Source organism: Macaca nemestrina, chromosome 11, assembly GCF_043159975.1.
Source record: "Macaca nemestrina isolate mMacNem1 chromosome 11, mMacNem.hap1, whole genome shotgun sequence".
Classification (NCBI taxonomy): Eukaryota; Metazoa; Chordata; class Mammalia; order Primates; family Cercopithecidae; genus Macaca; species Macaca nemestrina.
Genome location: NC_092135.1, coordinates 57,789,176 through 57,811,013, shown reverse-complemented (window position 1 = coordinate 57,811,013; position 21,838 = coordinate 57,789,176). Strand labels below are relative to the sequence as shown.

Sequence of the window (21,838 nt, the reverse complement as noted above, 5' to 3'; positions counted from 1 at the left end):
TTTGGTCCCCCCGACCCTCATTTTTACTGCACAAATAGTACCTATTTGTTCTGGAAGTATGTTTAAAATTTAGGTGCACAGAAAGAAAAACTGAAGAAAAATTCCCATAATTCTATAATCTTGATAACTATGTTTTTCTGCACGTCAATGCATGTTTTTATTCATAGTGTCTTTAACAAACATAGTATTGCCTTAAACCTAGAGTTGTAGTGGACTGGTTAAGAGGAGGGGCCACAGAGCCAGCCTGCCATAAAATCTTCCTCCACCTCAAGCTGTGGAAGCAGCCTCTAGTTTGCACTGCACACAGCCTTAGGTCCCAACCTGCTAGGGATGCCCCGAGACACTCTGGTCCCTCCTGTTGAGCAGACAACTCCTAGTGGCTCTCACACTGTACACCCCTCCTTGATCTACTCCAGCACACTTTTTTACCTTTGAAGATGTGCCTCTGTTCGCTTTCTGGGAGTGACCCTGCACACCTCCTCCTCCACCCTATAAAACCTTTAAGTTCATGAGCTCACTCAAGTAAGATGGCCTCAAATGCGCAACCATGCACCCTTGTCTAGATTGACAACCGTGAAAGGCAACATTTCTGGGTACTCGCATGAAGCATTCACAGTTGAAAAACAGCTGTCAGTGAGCCTGCTCTGTTTCTCAAGATGGTGGGAGCCTGCTTTATCACTCAGAAGCACCACGTGCATTCTCTGCACCTTTCCTATCATTGACTGGGATTAATTTCTGACTCCATGATCCAGGAATAGGAGAACAAGAAAGATGTGTGACACTGGATTTTTTTTTTTTTTTTTTTTTTTGAAGCTTCATAATTTTCATTTCAGAGCACATGAGCAGTAAGGCAGTGGAGGTGTGGATCGGTCTCAATCAGCTGGATGAACACGCTGACTGGCAGTGGTCTGATGGAACACCGCTCAACTACCTAAATTGGAGCCCAGGTACCCGCAGTGTTTTCTTTGCCTTTGTCACGTGGCATCATCCTGCAGCCTTACACCGCAGCGTTTCCCATGCACATAGGACATGCTTTTCTGAGAGTAGTTTATAAACATTTTTTAACCTGACTGAATTCTTTTAAGGCAAGCTTTTCCAAACAAGAAAATAGAGTCCAGGAAGATAAGCTTTTTAGCCAAAGTTGCAAGAGAATTTGGGTACAAGCCAAGATTCCAGTCTGCTGCTTTAAAAATAGCTACAAATTGCAAAGTATCTCTCTACTTTAAGATAGTAAAATTGGGTCTTTTGGAATCTTTGGGAAATCATTTAATTGACATGCCTGGACTGTAACTGCAAAATCATGGATAACATCTTATAGGATATAACATCTTTACAGGATTTACTATATATGACAAGCAAAAAGGCTATCCCCTTGATGCTAAAACTACATTTCAATATATATTAAACTAGCTGCTTTTGCTTCTGATATTAAACACACTCTTTGTATTTTCAGAGGTAAATTTTGAGCCATTTGTTGAAAATCACTGTGGAACATTTAGTTCATTTATGCCAAGTGCCTGGAGGAGTCGGGATTGTGAGTCCACCTTGCCATATATATGTAAAAAATATCTAAACCACACTGATCATGAAATAGTCGGTAAGTGTTTTTATTTTAAGTTGTTCTTAGGTGTTGTTTACTTGTCCTCTCAATATATGTAAATTTCTCTAATTTTTACTAATAATTCATAATGTAAACTTAGCTAAATCTAGTTTATATTTATATGAAAAAATGTGTAACTAGATAATATCTGCTATGTCAAAGGGACTGTGATTTTAACAAATGCATTTAGGTTTTTACTAAAAAACTGAAATAAACTGAGCATAGCAAACATTTTCTTCCTCTCTTCTAAAAAATTTGCACTCTTAGTCACTCTGTATTAGAAAAATAAGATACATTTCTTTTTCTATTCTAGTTTTGAGTTTTATTTATTGTTCCCCTAGAAATTAAACATAATTTAAAAAACAATTTTATATAATTATTTACTTCATTGATTTTCTGGCACACTCTGAATCTCTTATTAGTAACACACCCTCCTCCCTGAAATCACATGCAGGACTTTTTAGATGGAGTTAATACTTAAATAATATCTAATCACAGTCTACTACCAGAAGTCCAATTATTTCTGTTTTCAGGTCTATAACCTCTTTCTAGTTTCTCTGAGAATTAATGTCTTAACTCCAAATGTAGAGATAAAAATATAACTTTTTTTTTTTTCTTTTGAGACGGAGTCTCGCTCTGTGGTCCAGGCTGGAGTGCAGTGGCACAATCTCAGCTCACTGCAAGCTCAGCCCTACTGCCTCACTCTCCTGAGTAGCTGGGAGTACAGGCGCCCGCCACTACGCCTGGCTAATTTGTTGTATAGTTAGTAGAGATGGAGTTTCACCGTGTTAGCCAGGATGGTCTCGATCTCCTGACCTTGTGATCTACCCTCCTCGGCCTCCCAAAGTTCTGGGATTACAGGCGTGAGCCACCGCGCCTGGCCAATATAACCATTTTATAAAGACTCATTGCAAAAATATTAGAAAAACTCTAGATTTAAAATAACAAGCTGAATTATCATTTTTAAATATTGTCTCTGACAATCGGGTTTTGACTTTCATTTTCCTTTAAATAGCTAAGCCTAGAAGTTTTGTAGAATATGGGGTACAAGTTGGGGAAAAAAGAAGCATCTTGCCATTTTTTAATGTAGAGATTTGTCCATTATTTCAGGAATTTGCTGAAATTGCTACCACCTGTTATTGTCCTTTTCCCTCCCTCTCTTCCTTCTTTCATATTCCTTTCTCCATTCCTTCTCTCTTCATTTTTTCTTTCTTTCTTATGCCGTCTTGCATTCCCTCCTGCCACCCTTCATTTCTTCTGTTATATTTATCCTTCTGGTCTGCTAATTGAGGTCAGAAGACCAGAAATGGGAGTAGTTAAGTTAGCTTGTTTGGATTATTGGCTTTGCTTCAAGTTCAACACATTCTTCTGCGGATCGATTGAAGTCTTGCTTTTGTGACCCAGGCTGGAATGCAATGGCGCGATCTCAGATCAGTGCAACCTCTGCCTCCCGGGTTCAAGCAATTCTGCCTCAGCCTCCCAAGTAGCTGGGATTACAGGCGCCTACCACCATGCCCAGCTAATTTTTGTATTTTTAGTAGAAACAGGGTTTCACCATGTTCACCAGGCTGGTCTCGAACTCCTGACCTGAGGCTATCCATCCGCCTCAGCCTCCCAAAGTGCTGGGATTACAGGCGTGAGCCACCACGCGCAGCCTAAAATTCCAAGTTTAAAAAGGGTGTCATGAGTACTTTTTTAGGCTGAAAACCATTGGGGTCAATGATATACAAAATTCTAACACTCTTTGGCCATGATTCCAATTGCTGTCAGAGTCCTAGAAACAATTTTAAAAGAATGTTTTGTTTCCCACAGTGAAATCATATTTAGTTTCAATTCGTTCTTAATGGAGGCACCTCGTTGTGGTTAATAAAATAAGGCAAAAAATGCCATCATCAGATAGGGGACAGTCTCGCGAGAAAGGAAAACCAACATATAGCATGTGCATCACCACTGCCCTCCAATGTCCAAGCATCATGGCACTGTGTTCCTGAAAGCCCCACCTGGCATCCGTATCAGCCCAGAGCAACACCGTGGACACTCAAGACTTGTCTTCAAAGTGAAACCTATTTGTCATCCCCATTTTAGAGGAAGTCATCAGAGTTTTAGGCTCTTTTCAGCTGGGGATAAATATCTACCTCACCCATACACTATGTATAAAATCCCTGAAATGCCATTTAAATTGTATTCCATAATACTTCTTTTAAATGTAAAAAGGTTTCAAAAATGAACAGCTTTGTTAAATTTTATACCTAGTCCCAACACCCTGCTTTCATTGTATGTCCTTTGTCAAGTCTCTTTACTTCTTTGGTTTTGTTGTTGTTGTTTGTTTTACTTTTTTACTATTTTTTAAAATAAAATATACTATATATGTTCAAAGTATACAATATGATGTCATAGGATATATATATATATATATAGTAAAATGGTTATTTTAGTGACACAAATTAACACATGCATCATCTCACTTAGTTACCCATTTCCCCCACTGTGACAAGAGCAACTATAGTTTACTCATTTATCAAGAATCCTGAATACACTATATTAACTATAGTCCTCATGCTGTACAGTAGACCTTTAGACTTGTTCATCCTACAGATCTGCTACTTGTATCCTTTTTCCTACCTCTGCTCATTTTCTCTCTTTGACTCCTAGTAACCTTTTATCCATTCAGCCATTCTGTGTTTTGATTAGACAATTTAATCCATTTGCATTCAGAGTAATGATTGATAGGTAAAGACTTACTATTGCCATTTTGTTCATTGTTTTCTGCTTATTTTATAGATTCTTTTTTCTTTCTTCCTCTCTTATTGTTTACCTTTGTGATTTGGTGATTTTTTTGTGTGTGTGTGGTGCTAAATTTCAATTCCTTTCTCTTTATCAGTTGTGTATCTGCTATAGTTTTTTTTTTTTTCTTTGTGGTTATCATATGGCTTACATAAAACATCTTGTAGTTATAATGGACTGTTTTACACTGATAACTGCTTAACTTTAGTTGCATACAATCACTCTAGATTTTTACCCTACCTCCAATAGTTAAAATTTTGATGTCACTATTTACATCTTTTAATATTGTGTATTTCTTAATTTATTGTAGCTATAGTTATGTTTTAGCATTTTGGTTATTTATTTATTTGTTTACTTATTTATTTATGTTTTAGAGACAGGGTCTTGCTCTGTTGCCCAGGCTGGAATATGGTGGCGTGATCATAACTCGACCTCCTGGGTTCAACTAATCCTCCCACCTCAGCCTCCCAAAGTGCTGGGATTACAGCCGTGAGCCACTGTGCCCAACCTATTTTTGACAATTTTGACTTTAATCTTCATACTGGAGATATAAATGATTTACAGACCACCATTACAGTATTTGAACATTCTGAATTTGACTATATATTTACCTCCAAGGAAGAAGGGGTACTCTGGAGGTTTGGCTCCAGGGAACAGCGCACGGCTGTAATTTGGGAACCAGAACCAGTGTGGCACTGTGGCAACTCCAGCTCTAGGGGTGAAGCACCAGGCAGTGGTGACTCCGGACCCTGGGATGGTGGGACATAGCAGAATCTCAGACTCTGTGAGGTCAGGTTCAGTAGCAACAAGGACCCAGGAATGGTGGCATATAGCTATGGCCTGTTTCCTGGGGGGCAAGGAGCAGCAAAATGATGACTCCTCTCCCGGGGAAGGCGGGGTGCCTCAGCAGTTCAGGCTTTGTGGGACTAGTCCAGTTCCAGGAAAGCAGGGTGCTACAGCTGTTTGGCCTGGAGGGCAGGATGTCCCAGCCTTGCCAATGCTGTTTCCATTGGATGCATGGTACCACATCAGCTAAGCCCCACGAGGCACAGCTGCTCAGCTCAGCCAAGGCACCCATTCCCCCATGAGATGGGGCTGCTTCAGCTTAGGTGCTGGGGGGTATGACTGCTTTGGGCAGCTAAAGCACTGTTTCCCCTGGATTTGGGAGCCACTTCAGCTCAGGTGCCAGAGGTGTGACTGCTCTCGGCAGCCAGGGCAGGGATTCCCTGGGAGGCAGGGCGCCACTTCAGCACACATACTGGGGAATATGACTACTCTGGGAGGCCAAGGCACCATTTCTTTGGAGGCAGGGTGATAAGCCAGCTCAGGCTCTGAGGGGCATGGCACAGCAACAACCAGGAAAGGTAAATAGAGCAGCTCATGGCAACTTGGCCACACCAGGTAGAGTGAGAGCCCCACAGCAATTTGGCATGGGGTTGGTGGGCCACGAGGTAGAAGTGGTGCAGTGGTTACAAAGCCTCAAAGATGGAGAAGTGCTGTGGCTACTCACTACCGAAGCAGAACATGACATTCTAGCAGTGGTTCTTTTTTCAAGATGGTGCAGCACAATGGCCCCACAGGCCACAGAGAGACAGGGTACAGCGTCAGAACTTTCTCTGGGGCAAGCATAGTCCTGTAGACTCCAGGCAGCCCCCTCAACTGGGCTTAGTGTCTGTGAAGGCTGCAGGGGTCCCCAGTAGCAAGGACTGTAGGTGACCCTGGTGGTGTTGGAGGCTGCTGGGGTCCTCTTGCTCATACTTTCCTTACAGGGAGAAGTCTCTCCTGGCTCTAAGCTGCTTCCAACGGGGACTGGGGGAGATTGTGGGGGTGGAGGTGGCAAGGGTTTCTGTGCTCCATGTTGTTTCTGCTACTCCCTTGATGTGCTCCAGCACTCTCTTTCAGCTGCCTTTGTGAAAATGTAATCATTTATTCGTTGCTTTGGCTGTTCCTATAGCAGGGATGAGTGCCAGGTTTTACCAGAAAGGGGTCCCAATCCAGACCCCAAGAAAGAATTGGAGGTGAATCCATAAAAGGAAAGCAAGTTTATCAGGAAAGTAAAGGAATAAAGATTGGCTACTCCAGAGGCCGAGCAGCGGCTTGGGCTGCTCAGCTGATTACACTTACAGTTCTTTCTCGATTATATGCTAAACAAGGGGTAGATTATTCATGAGTTTTCTGGGAAAGGAGTATACCATTTCCGGAAATGGGGGTTCCTCCCCCTTTTAGAACATATAGGGTAACTTCCTGATGTTGCCATGTCTTGTAAACTGTCATAGCATTGGTGGGAGTGTCTTTTAGCATGCTAATACATTATAATTAGCATATAATGAGCAGCTAGGATCACCAGAGCTCACTTTCCTCACCATCTTGGTTTTGATGAGTTTTGGCCAGCTTCTTTACTGCAGCTTGTTTTATCAGCAAGGTCTTCGTGACCTGTATTTTGTGTTGACTTTCTGTCTCATCTTGTAGAATGCCTGACCTTCTGGAAATGCAGCTCAGTAGGTCTCAGCCTTATTTTACTCAGCCCCTAAACAAGATGGAATTGCTGTTGTTCAAAGGCTTCTGACACAGGTGTCTCTATCGGCCATTTTGCTGCCATCCCTCCTCTCCTTACTTCTTTGTACCTTCACTAGCTCATCTGGAAAATGAAATACTGAGGTTCATTTTATCCTAGATCTAGATCTAGATCATAGATTAGACCCTTCTCAACTCTGAAGATCTAGAATTCCATGATATATGTCATTTTGTATATTTCTGTTTTTCACATTTTTAAAGTAATCATATAAATGGCAATTTACATAAACTGTAATAAGTAATGTTAAAATAATTGTGGAAAATGACATTGTTTTTTGTTGGTTTAAAAAGAAAAAGATGCGTGGAAATATTATGCTACCCACTGTGAGCCTGGCTGGAATCCCTACAATCGTAATTGCTACAAACTTCAGAAAGAAGAAAAGACCTGGCATAAGGCTTTGCGTTCCTGTCAGGCTGATAACAGTGCATTAATAGATATAACCTCATTAGCAGAGGTGGAGTTTCTTGTAACCCTCCTTGGAGATGGTGAGTCCCAGCTGCCTTTGGTTTAAGAGGTATAAAATATAATGTAGTAACTACTTTTATTAGTAGAGTTGAAAAGAAATTTAAGTTATTTAAAAGTGGTTATTCATGACACATATATTTAAAGTTTCTAAATGTTATTCAGGAGTTCAAATTTATTGGATTTTTACAAAATACATGTTCAGAAACTTCGTAACATCTTCATATATGCCACATTTATTAGATGATTTTTAACTTTTTTGTAAAGTAGGAAAATTCATTTCCTAAAACTTCTAGTGAAAAACCTAAACCTGTAATTTAGCTTTATGGCCACTAGATAGCAGTAGTGTGTTGTTATCATGTAATCCACATACTAAAGGGAACCCCTTAGGCAAATAATTGGATTTAAACAATTTTAGCCGGTGAACATGGGTAATTTATTTGGTGAGGTGATGTTCAGACTGTTCCCCATGTATAGGAGTTTTAGGCTCCTGGCTTCCACCCAGCCTGAGTCCATCAGAGTTGGCTTGCTCTTCAATGTGTCATGCATTTGACATAGACTTCTGCTGAAAAATACTGAAATTATTTATTTCATTTTTCAGTTTTTAAAAATACAAAAAAATTTCCAGGATCTACTTTGATGACATTTTCAATTGTTAGGTTTTAGTATGGAGTGAAAACACGCATCCTTCTCTGTTATTTTTCCTAATCCTTTGCATTTGGGATTAAAGAACCCTGTGGGCTGCTTATCTCAACAAGGGCACTTACACATCTCTTTCAGCCACATAGGGTCCTTTCCTACCTAGGCTGTCAAGTTTTAATTCCTTTTCCAGCAACTCCACTTCAATTCCTTTAAGAGGTTTTGCTCCTTTTTTCTCATGGCAGAAAAAAGAAAAAAGAAAAAACATACTTTAAAAAATAGGTTTAAGAAGTACAGGTGAGTATTTCTTACATGCATATATTGCAGTGGTGAAATCTGGCCTCTTAGCGGTCCCATCACCCAGATAGTGAACATTGTACCCAACAGGTGATTTTTCAACCCTCAGCCTCACCCCTACCACCTTTTGGAGTCTCCAGTGTTTATTATCCTGCTCTGTATCTCCATGTGTCCCCATTGTTTAGCTCCCCCCATAAATGAGAACATGCAGTATTTGATGTTCTGAGTTATTTCACTTAGCAGAATCGCCTCAAGTGCTACCTGTGTGCAAAAGACATGATTGCATTCTTTTCTATGGCTGAGTAGTATTCCGTGATATGTGTGTGTGTATATATATATGCATATATATGTGTATATATGTGTATATATATATGCATATATGTGTATATATGTGTATATATATGCATATATGTGTATATATGTGTATATATATGTGTGTATATATATATATAAAACCATATTTTGTTTATCCAGCCCTCCTCTGATGGATACTTACATGATTCCATCTTTGCTATTGTGAATAATGCTGTGATAAACATATGAGTACAGGTGTCTTTTTGATATGATTTTTTTCCCTTTGTGTATATATCCAGTAGTGGGATTGCTGGATTGAATGGTAGTTCTATGTTTAGTTCTTTGAGTAATCCCCATACTGTTTTCCATAAAGGTTGTACTAATTTACATTCCCACCAATAATGTATAAGTGTTCCTTTTTTTGCATCCTCACCAACATCTGTTGGGGGGGGAAAAAAAACTTATCTTTAAGCTAGACTATCATTAAAAGTTTGTTTCATGCCCTTTTCATAATCCAGTGGGTCTTCCTATTTTTCCTTTCTCTAGGCAGAAGCAAAACCAGACTTTTCAGATCTACTTAACGTACATACACGATTCTAGCAGAAATCAGAGCCCCAGGAATCCAACTTGCTTAGGCTTTGTTGTTGCATTGGCTTTGGCTCACACTCTGCCACACTTATAAGGCCTATATCAAGCAGATCTGGATATTATGGGGGTGTCTTAGTCCATTTTCTATTGATTATAATAGAATACAAAGAAACTGAGTAATTTATAAAGAAAAGAACTTTATTTCCTACAGTTATGGAGGCTGGGAAGTTCAAGGTCAAAGGGCCACATCTGGAGAGGGTCTCCTTGCTGGTGGGAATTCTCTGCAGAGTCCCATGGTGGCACAGGGCATCACATGGAGAGGGGGCTGAGTGTGCTATCTCAGGTCTCTCTTCCTCTTCTTATAAAGCCACCAGTACCATTCCCATGAGAACTAGTTAATCCATTAACCCATTAATCCATTCATCAGGGCAGAGCCTTCATGACCCACTCGACCCTTAGAGGCTCCCCCTCAATATTGCCACATTGGGGATTAAGTTTCAACCTGAATTTTGGAGGGGACAAACATTCAAACCATAGCAGAGAGGGGAAAATGTTTAAACAGACATTTTATGCCAAGACTTAAACAGATTTCATTATGCAAAGAAATAAAGAAGAAATCACATGTGAAGTGGTATATTTTGGTAGTAACTCCAGGGTGTTATCTCCTTTGCAAATAATAGGATCCCGTAAGTAATTTACATTTATCTCTTACAGAAAATGCATCAGAAACATGGATTGGTTTGAGCAGCAATAAAATTCCAGTTTCCTTTGAATGGTCTAGTGACTCTTCAGTCATCTTTACTAATTGGCACACACTTGAGCCGCAAATTTTTCCAAATAGAAGCCAGCTGTGTGTCTCAGCAGAGCAGTCTGTAAGTCAATTCATTTGTTCAGTGTTCACTTTACTGGTCTTGTACTGAAGGCCACCTATGCTGGAGCCTTGGGCTATGGCAGAGACCAAGACAGGCACAATCCCTGCTCCTCATGGGCCTTCCATGTTAGAGAGTAAACAAGTACACACAGAAAAAACATGGTAATTATAGTTGTAATGATTGCTCCAAGGAAATATGTGACATGATAGTGAAAAGCTTGGGTTGGGGAAGGATAAGGTAGTCACAGAAAGCATTTCTGAAAAGTTGACATTTAAGCTTGGACTTAAAAAAAAAAAAAAAAACTCTCAGAGAGAAGGGGGAAGAATATTCTAAGCAGAACATGCAGAGGGTAGCAAGTGCAAAGGCCCAAAGACAGACCAAGACTTGCTATGTTGAATTATCAAAAAGGAGACCAGTGGTGAGGAGGTCGTAAGAGACGGGCAGTAGGAATTCTAAAATGCCAGGTTTCTAGACTGTGGTACAGTAATCAATAAAGTGCTTCAAGGAAACAAATGGCATGATCTGATTTACATTTTAAAATTAACTGTGGCTGCTACACAGAAAATGGTTAGGAGAGGGATAAAATGGAAGCAGAAAAGCCAGTTTGGAGGCTACACCAGAGTTGAATTAGGGTAGTGACTGTGAAGAGAAGTGGACAGATCCAAGTGTGCTTTGGAGAACAGGAGGTGTTGCTAAGTTAGATGTTGGGGTGGGAGAGAGGTCGGCTTTTGGCTTCAGCAACCACGGTTTTGGTGGATGGTGGTGCCATTGACTGCCGTGATGAAGATGAGGGGAAGAACTGAGGGATGGAAGATTACTCTGGAGAGTGATGGTTTTTAAGCTCCTTTATCTTATTCACATAAAAGGATTTAAACAGTATGTGTAACCTCCTTGAAAATTATGGATCAGTGGCAAGTCTTGCTCTTTTCCTCATGTGGATGGAGTGGTCCCAGTAGTCTGAACACCACATTCATCCCTATGTTCTAGTCTCTCATTTATCTAAAACATCTGATTATACAGAATTAGTTTAATCCCAAGCCATTTGAATAGTTTATTATGCCTAAAACAGACTTAATCTCTTTGATCAAGATAGCTGCTGAATACAGTGGCTGAGTTTTAGGAGGTTGTTGGGACTTGGTAGATGTCCTTATTCTTCTAACCACCGGGATACTCTGTCAAGTTTCCCCAAGAGGCAGTTTATTAAATGTTACTGACATGGCTTGACAAAGTAATTATGCCAGCCAAACAGGAAGCATTTCTGAGCACTTAACTTTTGTGACATGTTTCATGGTTTCATCTTTTAATGCTAGCACAGACAATTACAATTGTACAGTGCAGTAACAGTTATACATGCTAAGGCCGTGTCTCTCAGCCCCATATGAAGAAGGAGAAACATACCTCTCAATGTTTGTCTTGGGTCTAGCTCTGCTGAAATTCACCACGATGTTTTGTTTGTTTGTTTGTCTGTTTGTTTGTTTTTGAGACAGAGTCTCACTCTGTCACCCAGGCTGGAGTGCAGTAGTGCGATCTCAGCTCACTGCAACCTCCACTTCCTGGATTCAAGTGATTCTCATGCCTCAGCCTCCCGAGTAGCTGGGATTACAGGCCTGCACCACCACGCCTGGCTAATTTTTGTACTTTTAGTAGAGGTGGGGTTTCATGTTGCCCATGCTGGTCTCAAACTCCTGGACTCCACCCTCCTTGGCCTCCCAAAGTGTTGAGATTACTGGCGTGGGCCACCGCGCCTGGCCCACCACAGTTTATTCCACAGTATCTGCTGATTTATTGGTTCATTAGTTTTGATATAATTTAGGTGATCATTTCTTATTGACAGGCATGGGTATGTTGCTCTGCAAGTTTACAGAACAGGAACCAATATTTGGACAGAGATTATTTTTTAAGAGATTGAGGATAGGTATTAATAGTATTGGACATGTCAGGACAATGCTGCCATAAGTGTAATATTTTGTGGCCCCTTTTCTGGCAACTCAGAAGCTCCTTGAATAGTAGATGTATAAAAAATAACATTTATTTCCTGGAGTAGAACTCAGTATGAATATAATTATTATAATTAACAAGTTAACAAATCACAGTTGACACAAATTTGAATATGAGAGCCTAGGAAACAATTCATTTGTTCTTCCATTCATCTAACAGTTCTTAACTACAGAATGCCTGACACTATCCTGTAACTGGATGGTTTGCTGGAAGACTCCCTGGGGGAGCGATGCAGGGCTCCTCTTACAGATGAAGGTGTCAGCCCTGGATGTTGTATTTTTCTAAGGGTCATGGAAGGGCTCCACATTCCCCTAAAATTCTAGATGTGTGAAATACCACCTGGAATTTGAATTGTATAACTTTAGCCTAAGGTTCTGATTTGTGTTATTAAAAAAAATCCTACAGGAAGGTAAAATTTTAATCTGTTAGCAATTATTTTATCATTATTAATGAAAGATCTGAGAGTAGCCTTCAATAGGATTACAGAAAAACATGAAAGTATCTGCCTAGCATGTAAAGAGGAGATGGGGTGGTGCTGTTTGAATTCCTGATGGAGGGATCATTGAAGGGTGAACGTGAATTTCATCTATGCCAGTATTACCTAGGGTGCTTCATGGTAGCTTCTAGGAATTTCCCCAGCATCAGGTAGAGACATGAAAGCAGCAAAGCATTTAATGTAACACTTAGAATTGGTTGAAGAGAGGTATCAGCACTCTCACTTGGTCAGGAGGATGGCTTCATCCCAGTGGTTCTCACAGTGTCACCCCCAGACCAACAGCATTAATACCACCTGAAAGCTTGTTAGGAATGCCAATTCTCAAGTCCCACCAGACCTACTGAGTGAGACACTGGTCTTGCAGCCCAGTCAGCTAGGTTTCAGTTAGCCCTCCAGGTGCTTCTGGAGCACACTCAAGATTGAGAACCGTGGCTCTATCCCATCTTTTCACAGAAAAATTGAGAACAGCTTAATGGAAAGCCAGGCTGACCTTGGTATTAATCCTAGCTCCAATTGTTACTGACTCTAGGACCATGTAAAATGCTAACTCTAACCTTTAAAACGGGAATAATAATCCCTACCTCACTGGAGCATTGAGATAATAGATGAAAATCGCCCTGCATTAAGCCAGCACATGGCGGCTATCAAGAAGCACCAGTTGTTGATAGTTGCTTCCTCTCTCCCGCCCACTCAGTTACAGATTGAACACCTTGGAACTCGTGCTGAAGAGAGGGGCCTCCCATCCCTGGAGAAAGTGTGAACCCTTTCCATGACAAAGTGGGGTGCTGCCTGAAACATTATCCCATGCGGGAGCACATTATTCATCATATTTTTATTTGTAAGAATTGCTATGGCCCACCAGCATCAGCACAGAGTGTATTCATTCTCTTGTAACATTTTTCTCCATAGGAGGGACACTGGAAAGTCAAAAATTGTGAAGAAACACTTTTTTACATTTGTAAAAAAGCAGGCCATGTCCTCTCTGATGCTGAATCAGGATGTCAAGAGGTAAATGCTGTTAACATTGCAATTTAGGTACAGGAACTTCATAGCTAGATATCAATTCCACCATCAATTTGAAGTGAATTTCTCTTTCTCCTCTCTCTCTCTTTATCTCTCTCTCTCCTCTCTTGCTCTCTCTCTCTCCCAACCCCCCTTCTTTCCTTTCCTCTTTTTTTTTTTGTCCTGAGAAACATTGTCTTGCTATCTTCTACACGGGATTGCTTTTCTTTTGAGATTAAAAATGTAAATGGTCCTGATACAGCATCTGTACAGTGACTATCCTGTCTGTGTGATGCCCTGTCTCACACTTGATTTTCCTAGTTTTCTTTCTTTTTTTTTTTTTTTTTTTTGAGATGGAGTCTTGCTCTGTCACCCAGGCTGGAGTGCAGTGGTGCGATCTTGGCTCACTGAACTTCCATCTCCTAGGCTCAAGCAATTCTCGTGCCTCAGTCTCCCGAGTAGCTGGGACTACAAGTATGCGCCACTACGCCTCGCTAATTTTTGTATTTTTAGTAGAGACAGGATTTTGCCATGCTGGCCAGACTGGTCTCGAACTCCTGACCTCAAGTGAACTACCTCCTCGGCCTCCCAAAGTACTGGGATTACAGGCTTGAGCCACTGTGCCTGACCTATGGTTTTCCTAATTTTCAAGTGAGATGTCAGAAAACAATTGTGTTCCTCTGAGTCAGAGTGAACTATGCTGTATCAGTCTCAACAGTTTTCCAGACCTGGTTTTTATGCAACTATGCTTTAATTATTTTCTCTTCTAATCCAGTTATTTGTGTTGCAATTGAACAATGACCCATCCCCTTAGAATCTTCATTTTATTCGTTAATCAATGTGTAAACATGTGAACTACTACTCTTCATACTCTAACTGGATAACAGATGTGCCATAGCTGACATGTCACCATTTTATCTAATGATTACAATTTTGAATTATAGCTGATATCTGATTAATCTCTACCTGATCTGAAATATTAAAGACGGGGCAGGGGCGAGGGTGGGGGTATTTGTCTTACTGTGGCTTCCCGGGAAACTCAACGTGTTTTATTTTTGTTGAAAGGACAATTAACTTTTTACACTGCAGAAACAGAACTGATGTTCTATTCAAACTTTTGTTCACTGCTTCCCTTTTCCAGCCGGCATTACCAGTATTTAAAGTTTCTGAGTTCATAGCCAGTTCTCTAGCTTTGTAAGGAAATTTCCATTAATTTTATTATGCATCAGTCTATGAATATGGTTTTGAAAGTTTTCTCTTTCTTAGAACGTTGCTTCAATGCAATTCTCTAAACAGTCTGCACTTGAAAAATCAATTTGTAAAATCAATCTTGATAATTTCAAAGCAAAAAAAAAAAGTGATTTGTTTTTCCTTCTGAGTCACTTTTTTGGGATTGGACAATATGAGCAATTCCTTCAGTCTTGTCACCACCATCCTTTCATTTAAAAATGAAATAGCACCTAGTGTACAAAGGGTTAACTTATATACTCAGTTATCCTTCCCGCATTCATTGTGTGGACAAAGCCTTGAAGTAACAAGTCTGTTTTTCTGACTATTCTATGCCAGATCTATTTTTCCCTCCCTTTTCTTGAGCCTGTTCAGTTACTGGATTTTTTTGTTTGCTTTGCTAAGCAGCCTATGATCTAAAAACTTCTAACAAAGAAGAAATACATTATCAGAAAGGTCAGATTGCCAGCCTCCCTCTCCCTGTCCTTCCAAGTGCAGGAGCAGTCTAACATCCCTGCTCCTATCCTGGAGGGATGCCTGAAGGAGCTGTATGGAGCTGTCAGGTACTCACAGAGAGAAGACTGGGAATAGAGGTGAAAGAGAGTGAGTTCAGAGCAGATCCTAGATGGCTGGATGTGGGAGCTCCTGTGCTTCCCACCTCAGTTAATGATATGTTTGAACTAACATAGCTGATTTCTAAATTAAGGTTTTCTTTAATTTACCGCAAGACCAAAATCTTTTCCAAGAAATTTATGAGAAATCATGTTATGACTGATCAAAAGCTGGCAAGTATTGGCATAGCATAAAATGAAGAGTGTTTTAAAACTGGTGAATAAATTAAAATAGATAAAAATCATGTGATCATAATATTGGGAAAAAAAGAACTAAAATAGCTCAGTTTAAATATAGAGGACTAATGAATGTATGTCTTTCATACTGTATGATTTCTGATGAGATCGGGCACGTTCAGGGTGGTATGACTGTAGACTGTACTGCATGATTTCAAAGAATAGAGCCACCCTTCATTGTTCCCAGGGTTAAGACATAGACCTGCGTGTTTGTCATTTTTGTCTGAGTGCCAAAGCTTACTTTCTTCCCCTCTAAAAGGCGAGCCAGTTAATTTAGTAATAATCTTTACCAAAAAAAAAGAAAAAATACATATATTGGCCATTTTCTATTTGGAAGCATTATGCTCCAAACAAGACCATCCTGCACTATGCCAGAATTGGGTTTCAGGCCCAGCTGATCCACTAGTTTGACTTTATCCAAGTCCCTAATCTCAATGAATCTCAGTGGGATAACATGAAATAATCAATATGAAAGTTGGAAAAATCTATAATATTATCTAGATATATATTCTCTTTGTTCATGTTCTCTTTCCCCTCTGTTCAATTCTGAAATCTCTATCTGCATTGTCCTTCTCTGATTCTCAGAACAGCCCCATAAATACTATTATTATCCTCATTGTATAGATGAAAAAACTAAGATATTAAACAAGGTTGCACAGTAGTGGAGCCAGAATTCAAACCCACGCATCCTGACCCTAGAGCCAACACTTAATTTCTACCCTCCTGTCAGGGCCATTTATATGAAATTCTGTAAGTAAGGGCGGGGGAGGAGAGAGAGAAAGAGAGAGAGAGACAGAGACAGAGACAGAGAAAGAGAGAGAGAGAGAGGCAGAGATCTCGAATGAGTGCCCTTTATTTTCATTTACTTTTAAGGTTTCACATTTTAAGTAAATTAAAAACTTTACGTTTTAAGATAATAAATCAAATAAATGTAGAAGTGGCTATAGTTAATGGTGTTACCAGATAGAAGAAATATAAAAATATCAAGACGAAAATTCAAGGAGTTTTAAAGGAGTAAGAGAAGACAGTCATGTAGGTGGTAAAAGAGTATGCAAAAATATCTCTTGGTATTTAACTAAATCAGATTGTGTCCTTAATTTCCCTTTGATTCTTTTTAAGGGATGGGAGAGACATGGTGGATTCTGTTACAAAATTGACACAGTCCTTCGAAGCTTTGACCAAGCTTCCAGTGGTTATTACTGTCCTCCTGCACTTGTAACCATTACAAACAGGTAAATTAAATTTTTTTTTAACAGAAGCAAGACGGCTTTGACATGAGGGCTCTTGGAATGATAAAATCTAGCTACAATCATAACTCGTCAAAATCTAAATCGTGCTATACATCAAAGTACAAAATTATTTAAATTATTTATTGAGATGAATTTAAATTATACTGTGTTATTCCAGAATTGGTTTTTGAGTAATCAATAATAAAATTTAAGGTGACCTTTACTTTCCATAAAGATTTATTAATTATCCAGCTTTTCTAATATATTCAGATGTTTTTAGATTTTATCTTCTAACTGCTTATACTGGAAAAGAAACACATTATTTATTTTTTATTTTATTTTATTTCATTTTTTTGAGACAGAATCTTGCTCTGTTGCCCAGGCTGGAGTGCAGTGATGCAATCTCAGCTCACTGCAACCTCCACTTCCTGTGTTCAAGCATTTCTCCTGCCTCAGCCCCATGAGTAGCTGGGATTACAGGCACCCGCCACCACACCCTGCTAATTTTTGTATTTTTAGTAGAGACAGGGTTTCACCATGTTGGCCAGGCTGGTCTGAACTCCTGACCTCAAGTGCCTCAGCCTCCCAAAATGCCAGGATTACAGGTATGAGCCACCGTGCTCAGCCAAAACACATTACTTAACAAGTATTTTTTTAATGTAATGTATGTGAGTTGTATCAGGGTGTTTTTAGCAGAAGAGAAACTATAATATGTAGAAGATATTCAAATCCCTCACCATCACTTCTATTTTATTTAGACTGAGACTTCTCTGTGCACATATACCTTCTTGATGCTGGCACAAAAACTGTGCCCTTTTTACACTCCATACAATCTGCAGCATGCTACCGATGCATAATACCTGTAGGGGATAAAAGTACCAAGAGCAAAGGTGACCTCATATCACTATCGATGCCAGGAGGACAGTGGGGGCTGGAACACCTGGGAGACCCATTCCTCCTGGGGAAGACAGAAGCAGGGTAGAACTCCAGTGGTGCCACAGGAAACTACACCTGCAAAGCAAGTCACTTGCATATTTGCCTGGGCCATTGCCTTTAAAAATATTCACTGAATACCAGCAAATAGGACAACTGGTTTTACCTAGAGACCCTTCCCATGTAAGTCTAATTTGTAGAGGAATTCCTGTATAACTTCTCTGCTCCTCCCATATTGGAAGTCAACATCCAAAGCTGCCAGTATGTCCTTCCTCCTCTTACCCTCTTACTTTCTTGCCTTCTTACCTAACTTCTGTTCCAAACAATGCACAGGCATGCATACACACACACACACACACACGCGCACATACACACACACACACAAAAAGCACACATACACACACGCACTCAAATGGATTGATAGCATTTGGTAGACTAAATCACCTGGTGAAACATTTTACTTTCAGGAGATCCTCCCATCGAAATATAGCACTACCTTTGATGTATTTCAGCATTGTTTTTAGTTTTACCTTTCTCCCCCCAGGTTTGGCTAACAGGCAGAAGAAAGCCTTTATCAATTTATTAACTCACCCAAAATGTTCCAAGAGCACCCTGGGTTGGAAGTCCCCCAGTCAGTGAGTCAACATTGGACTTTACAGGAGCCTGACCATTGAAGCTATATGCTCTTTTGTTAATTACAATTTCATTATGTTTTTTACCAAAGAAAATAAGTCTAATTGTTTCACCTGGTTTTTATGTCTTATTCTTTATTTTTTTGTTTAATGTTCATTGCGTGCCTGCCACATACCTGGCACTGTGTTAATTATTTTTCATATGTTACCTGACCACACAAAAAATTAATAGCCAAGAGTTTATTAGAAAATTATTTTTTGAATACCTGTTTTGTGAGAGGCCCCGTATTAAACACTGACATGCTACACACAAGAAATAAAAGGCATGCTATTATTGTCCAGTGCTTTCTGAAACCCAGCAGCTGAAGAGATAGAACATAGACACAAGAAATAAGTGAAGAAGGTAGAATAGCACAATAAATGGATAAACTCACAGTGACATTACAGATAACCCATAGCACCAAAGTGACCCAAGCTAAGGCAGAAATCTGTTAGAACAAATGCTTCACATTCTATGAACCCTTTGGGGACCTCATACAAATGACAGAAAGTATCTGAGAAAAAAAATCTGTTTCATTTTCCCCAAAACTGGACACAAGACTATGTTGTGAATACTTTTAAATGTTTTCTCTGGTAAACTGTAGTCAGTAGCCAGCGCTCATGCCCGATCCAGCTCTAAAGCAGAACTATGGCATAGGAAGTCTGTTTTTATCCCAGTCTTGGCCTCCTAGGCCTGTCCAGATTGCCCTGTGCTGGCGTGCTGCCTGGTCACCAGTCAAGCCCTGAGGGAATACAGATGAACAGGGATGTGTCATCTGTCCAAGTCAGTTAACAGATACTTATGCTACCCCCAAACATGTCTACATTCAAAGCAGCGACTCCCACACAGGACTCACCAGTTGAAGAAAGGAAGGGCCAATGCTCTTGATTTTTAATCATTCAGACCCCATCAGGGAAGAAACAAGGGTCCACACTGTACTACTTTTGATTCACAATACACATTGGAATTTTTGCAAACGCACCTTTTGTCTGAGAAGGTTTGGCAGTAGACAGACAGTCTCTCAGATCCAGGAGTGTCCACTAACGGCCATGGTAATCATTTTCTTCCATTACTGATTTCCTGTTTGAGTTAAGACACTCCTGTCACTCTTCAGTGCCCAAGCTTGTAGTTGCTAATTGATTTTCCACTCTTCTGCACAACGGAATGACAGGTTTGATGGGCACAATTAGAACCACCTGCTACAAATTACTTATTTCTTTTGTGATCAGGCAACTGCTCCTGGTCTAAGACTTTTAACACTTTGTGGAATAGAGAGAGGAAGAAAAACAGATCCTTATTGTTGAGTAACAAATTTGTATTTGCTTGCTGATTGTTACAAAATCTTTTCAGGCCTGGCCACTTTGCTTCCAGACAAAGCATGAATGCAGAAGTTGAGTTCCAAAATTATAACGCATAATTGGCTAAATCCATGTATGTCTAAATTTTGAATCAATCAGCCATGGAATATTGGTACAAAATAATCCAAATGGCATTCAATTTTGTGAATTTTGCCAAAAGTGAGAAATTCTGCAATATCTCATTTTCTCCTAAGTTTATTTTACTTTCATTTATTTTTGAGGCAGTGTCTCACTCTGTTGCCCAGGCTGGAGTGTAGTGGTGCCTTCATGACTCACTGCAGCTTTGACCTCCTGGGCTCAAGTAATCCTCCTGCCTCAGCCCCCCAAGTAGTTGGGACTACAGGCGTGTACCACCATGCCTGGCTAATTTTTTAAATTTTTTTGTAGAGACAGATTCTTGCCATGTTGCCATGGCTGGTCTTGAACTCCTGGGCTCAAGAAATCCTCCTGCCTTAGCCTCTCAGAGTGCTGGGATTATAGGCGTGAGCCACTGTGCCTCTCCTAAGCTTAAATGTGCATTATTTTAAAGCATTTTTACAGCTCTACCATTTTCCTGCAACTGTCATATCTCCCCAAAACACTTTTGCAGTTAATATTTTTTATTGTGGTAAAATATAGATAACACACACATAAACATAAAATTCACTATGTTAGTCATTTTTAAGTGTGCAGTTCAGTGGTGTTAACTGCATTCACATTGTTGTTCACCACTACCATCATCCATCTCCAGAACTCTTTTCATCTTCCCAAACCGAAACTCTGTACCCGTTAAACAATAGCTGCCTATTCTCCCCTCCTCCCAGACCCTGGCAACTACTATTCTATTTTCTGTCTCTGTGAGTTTAACTATCTAGGTGTCTCATGTAAGTGTAATTATGTTTTTGCTGTATCTGCTTTATTTCACTTAGCATGTTGTAGTGTCAGCATTTCCTTTCTGTTTAAGGCTAATTAATATTCCATTGTATGTATATACACATACTGTTTATCTATTCATCCATTAATGGATATTTGGGTTGCTCCCACCATTTGGCTATTGTGACTAATGCTGCTATGAACATGAATGTACAAATACCCTTTGAGTCCCTGCTTTCAATTCTTTGGTATGTATGCCTATAAGTGAAATTGCTGGATCATATGAAAATTTAATTTTAAATTTTTTGAGGAACCGCCATACTCTTTTCCATAATGGCTGCACCATTTTCCATTCCCACCGGTAGTGCATAAGGGTTCCAGTTTCTCCACATCCTAGCCAATGCTTCCTATTTTCTGGTTGTTTTGTTTTGATAATAGCCATCCTACTGGGTGTGCAGTGGTATTTCGCTGTGGTTTTGATCTGCATTTCGCTAGTGATTGATGCTGTTGAACATCTTTTCATGTTCACGTGCTTATTGGCTAGCTATATATCTTCTTTGGAGAAATGTTTATATAAGTCCTTTGCCCATTTTTTAATTGGGATGTTTGTCTTCTCTATTGTTTAGTTATAGGAATTTTCAATATATTCTGGATATTAATCCCTTATCTGATGTATAACTTGCAAATACTTTCTCCCATTTTGTGGGTTGCCTTTTCATTCTGTTGATAGTGTCCTTTGATGCACAAAGTTTTTAATTTTGATGAAGTCCAATTTATTCATTTCTTATTTTGTTGCCTGTGCTTTTGGTATCATATACAAGAAATCATTGCCAAATACAATGTTATGAAGCCTTTTTCCTATGTTTCCTTTTAAGAGTTTTATAGTTTTAGCTCTTATGTTTAGGTCTTTAATCTACTTTGAGTTCGTTTTTGTGCATAGTATAAGGTAAGGGTCTAACTTCATTCTGTTGCAAGTGGATGTCTAGTTTTCCCAACACAGTTTATCGAGAAGACTATCCTTTCTGCACTGAGCAGTCTTGGCACCATTCTTGAGAATCATTTGACATATATGCAAGGGTTTATTCCTGGTCTATTCCACTGGCCTATGTGTT

The 21,838-nt window shown here is 39.7% G+C and overlaps 1 protein-coding gene across 5 annotated transcripts in view; it reads left to right on the top strand.

Annotated features, from left to right (window-relative positions):
- LOC105493180 (phospholipase A2 receptor 1) overlaps positions 1-21,838 on the top strand; it is a 127,864-nt gene that overhangs the window by 34,581 nt on the left and 71,445 nt on the right. For all 5 annotated transcript variants that reach the window (XR_011609804.1, XM_011760660.2, XM_011760659.2 and 2 more), the window contains exons 5-10: positions 834-947; positions 1,454-1,597; positions 7,250-7,444; positions 9,954-10,111; positions 13,515-13,613; positions 16,802-16,914. Coding sequence is in view for 4 of the 5 variants with exons in the window: in XM_011760660.2 (XP_011758962.2) it covers positions 834-947; positions 1,454-1,597; positions 7,250-7,444; positions 9,954-10,111; positions 13,515-13,613; positions 16,802-16,914 (823 nt within the window). In the remaining variant the exon portion in view is untranslated. The remainder of the gene's footprint in view (positions 1-833; positions 948-1,453; positions 1,598-7,249; positions 7,445-9,953; positions 10,112-13,514; positions 13,614-16,801; positions 16,915-21,838) is intronic.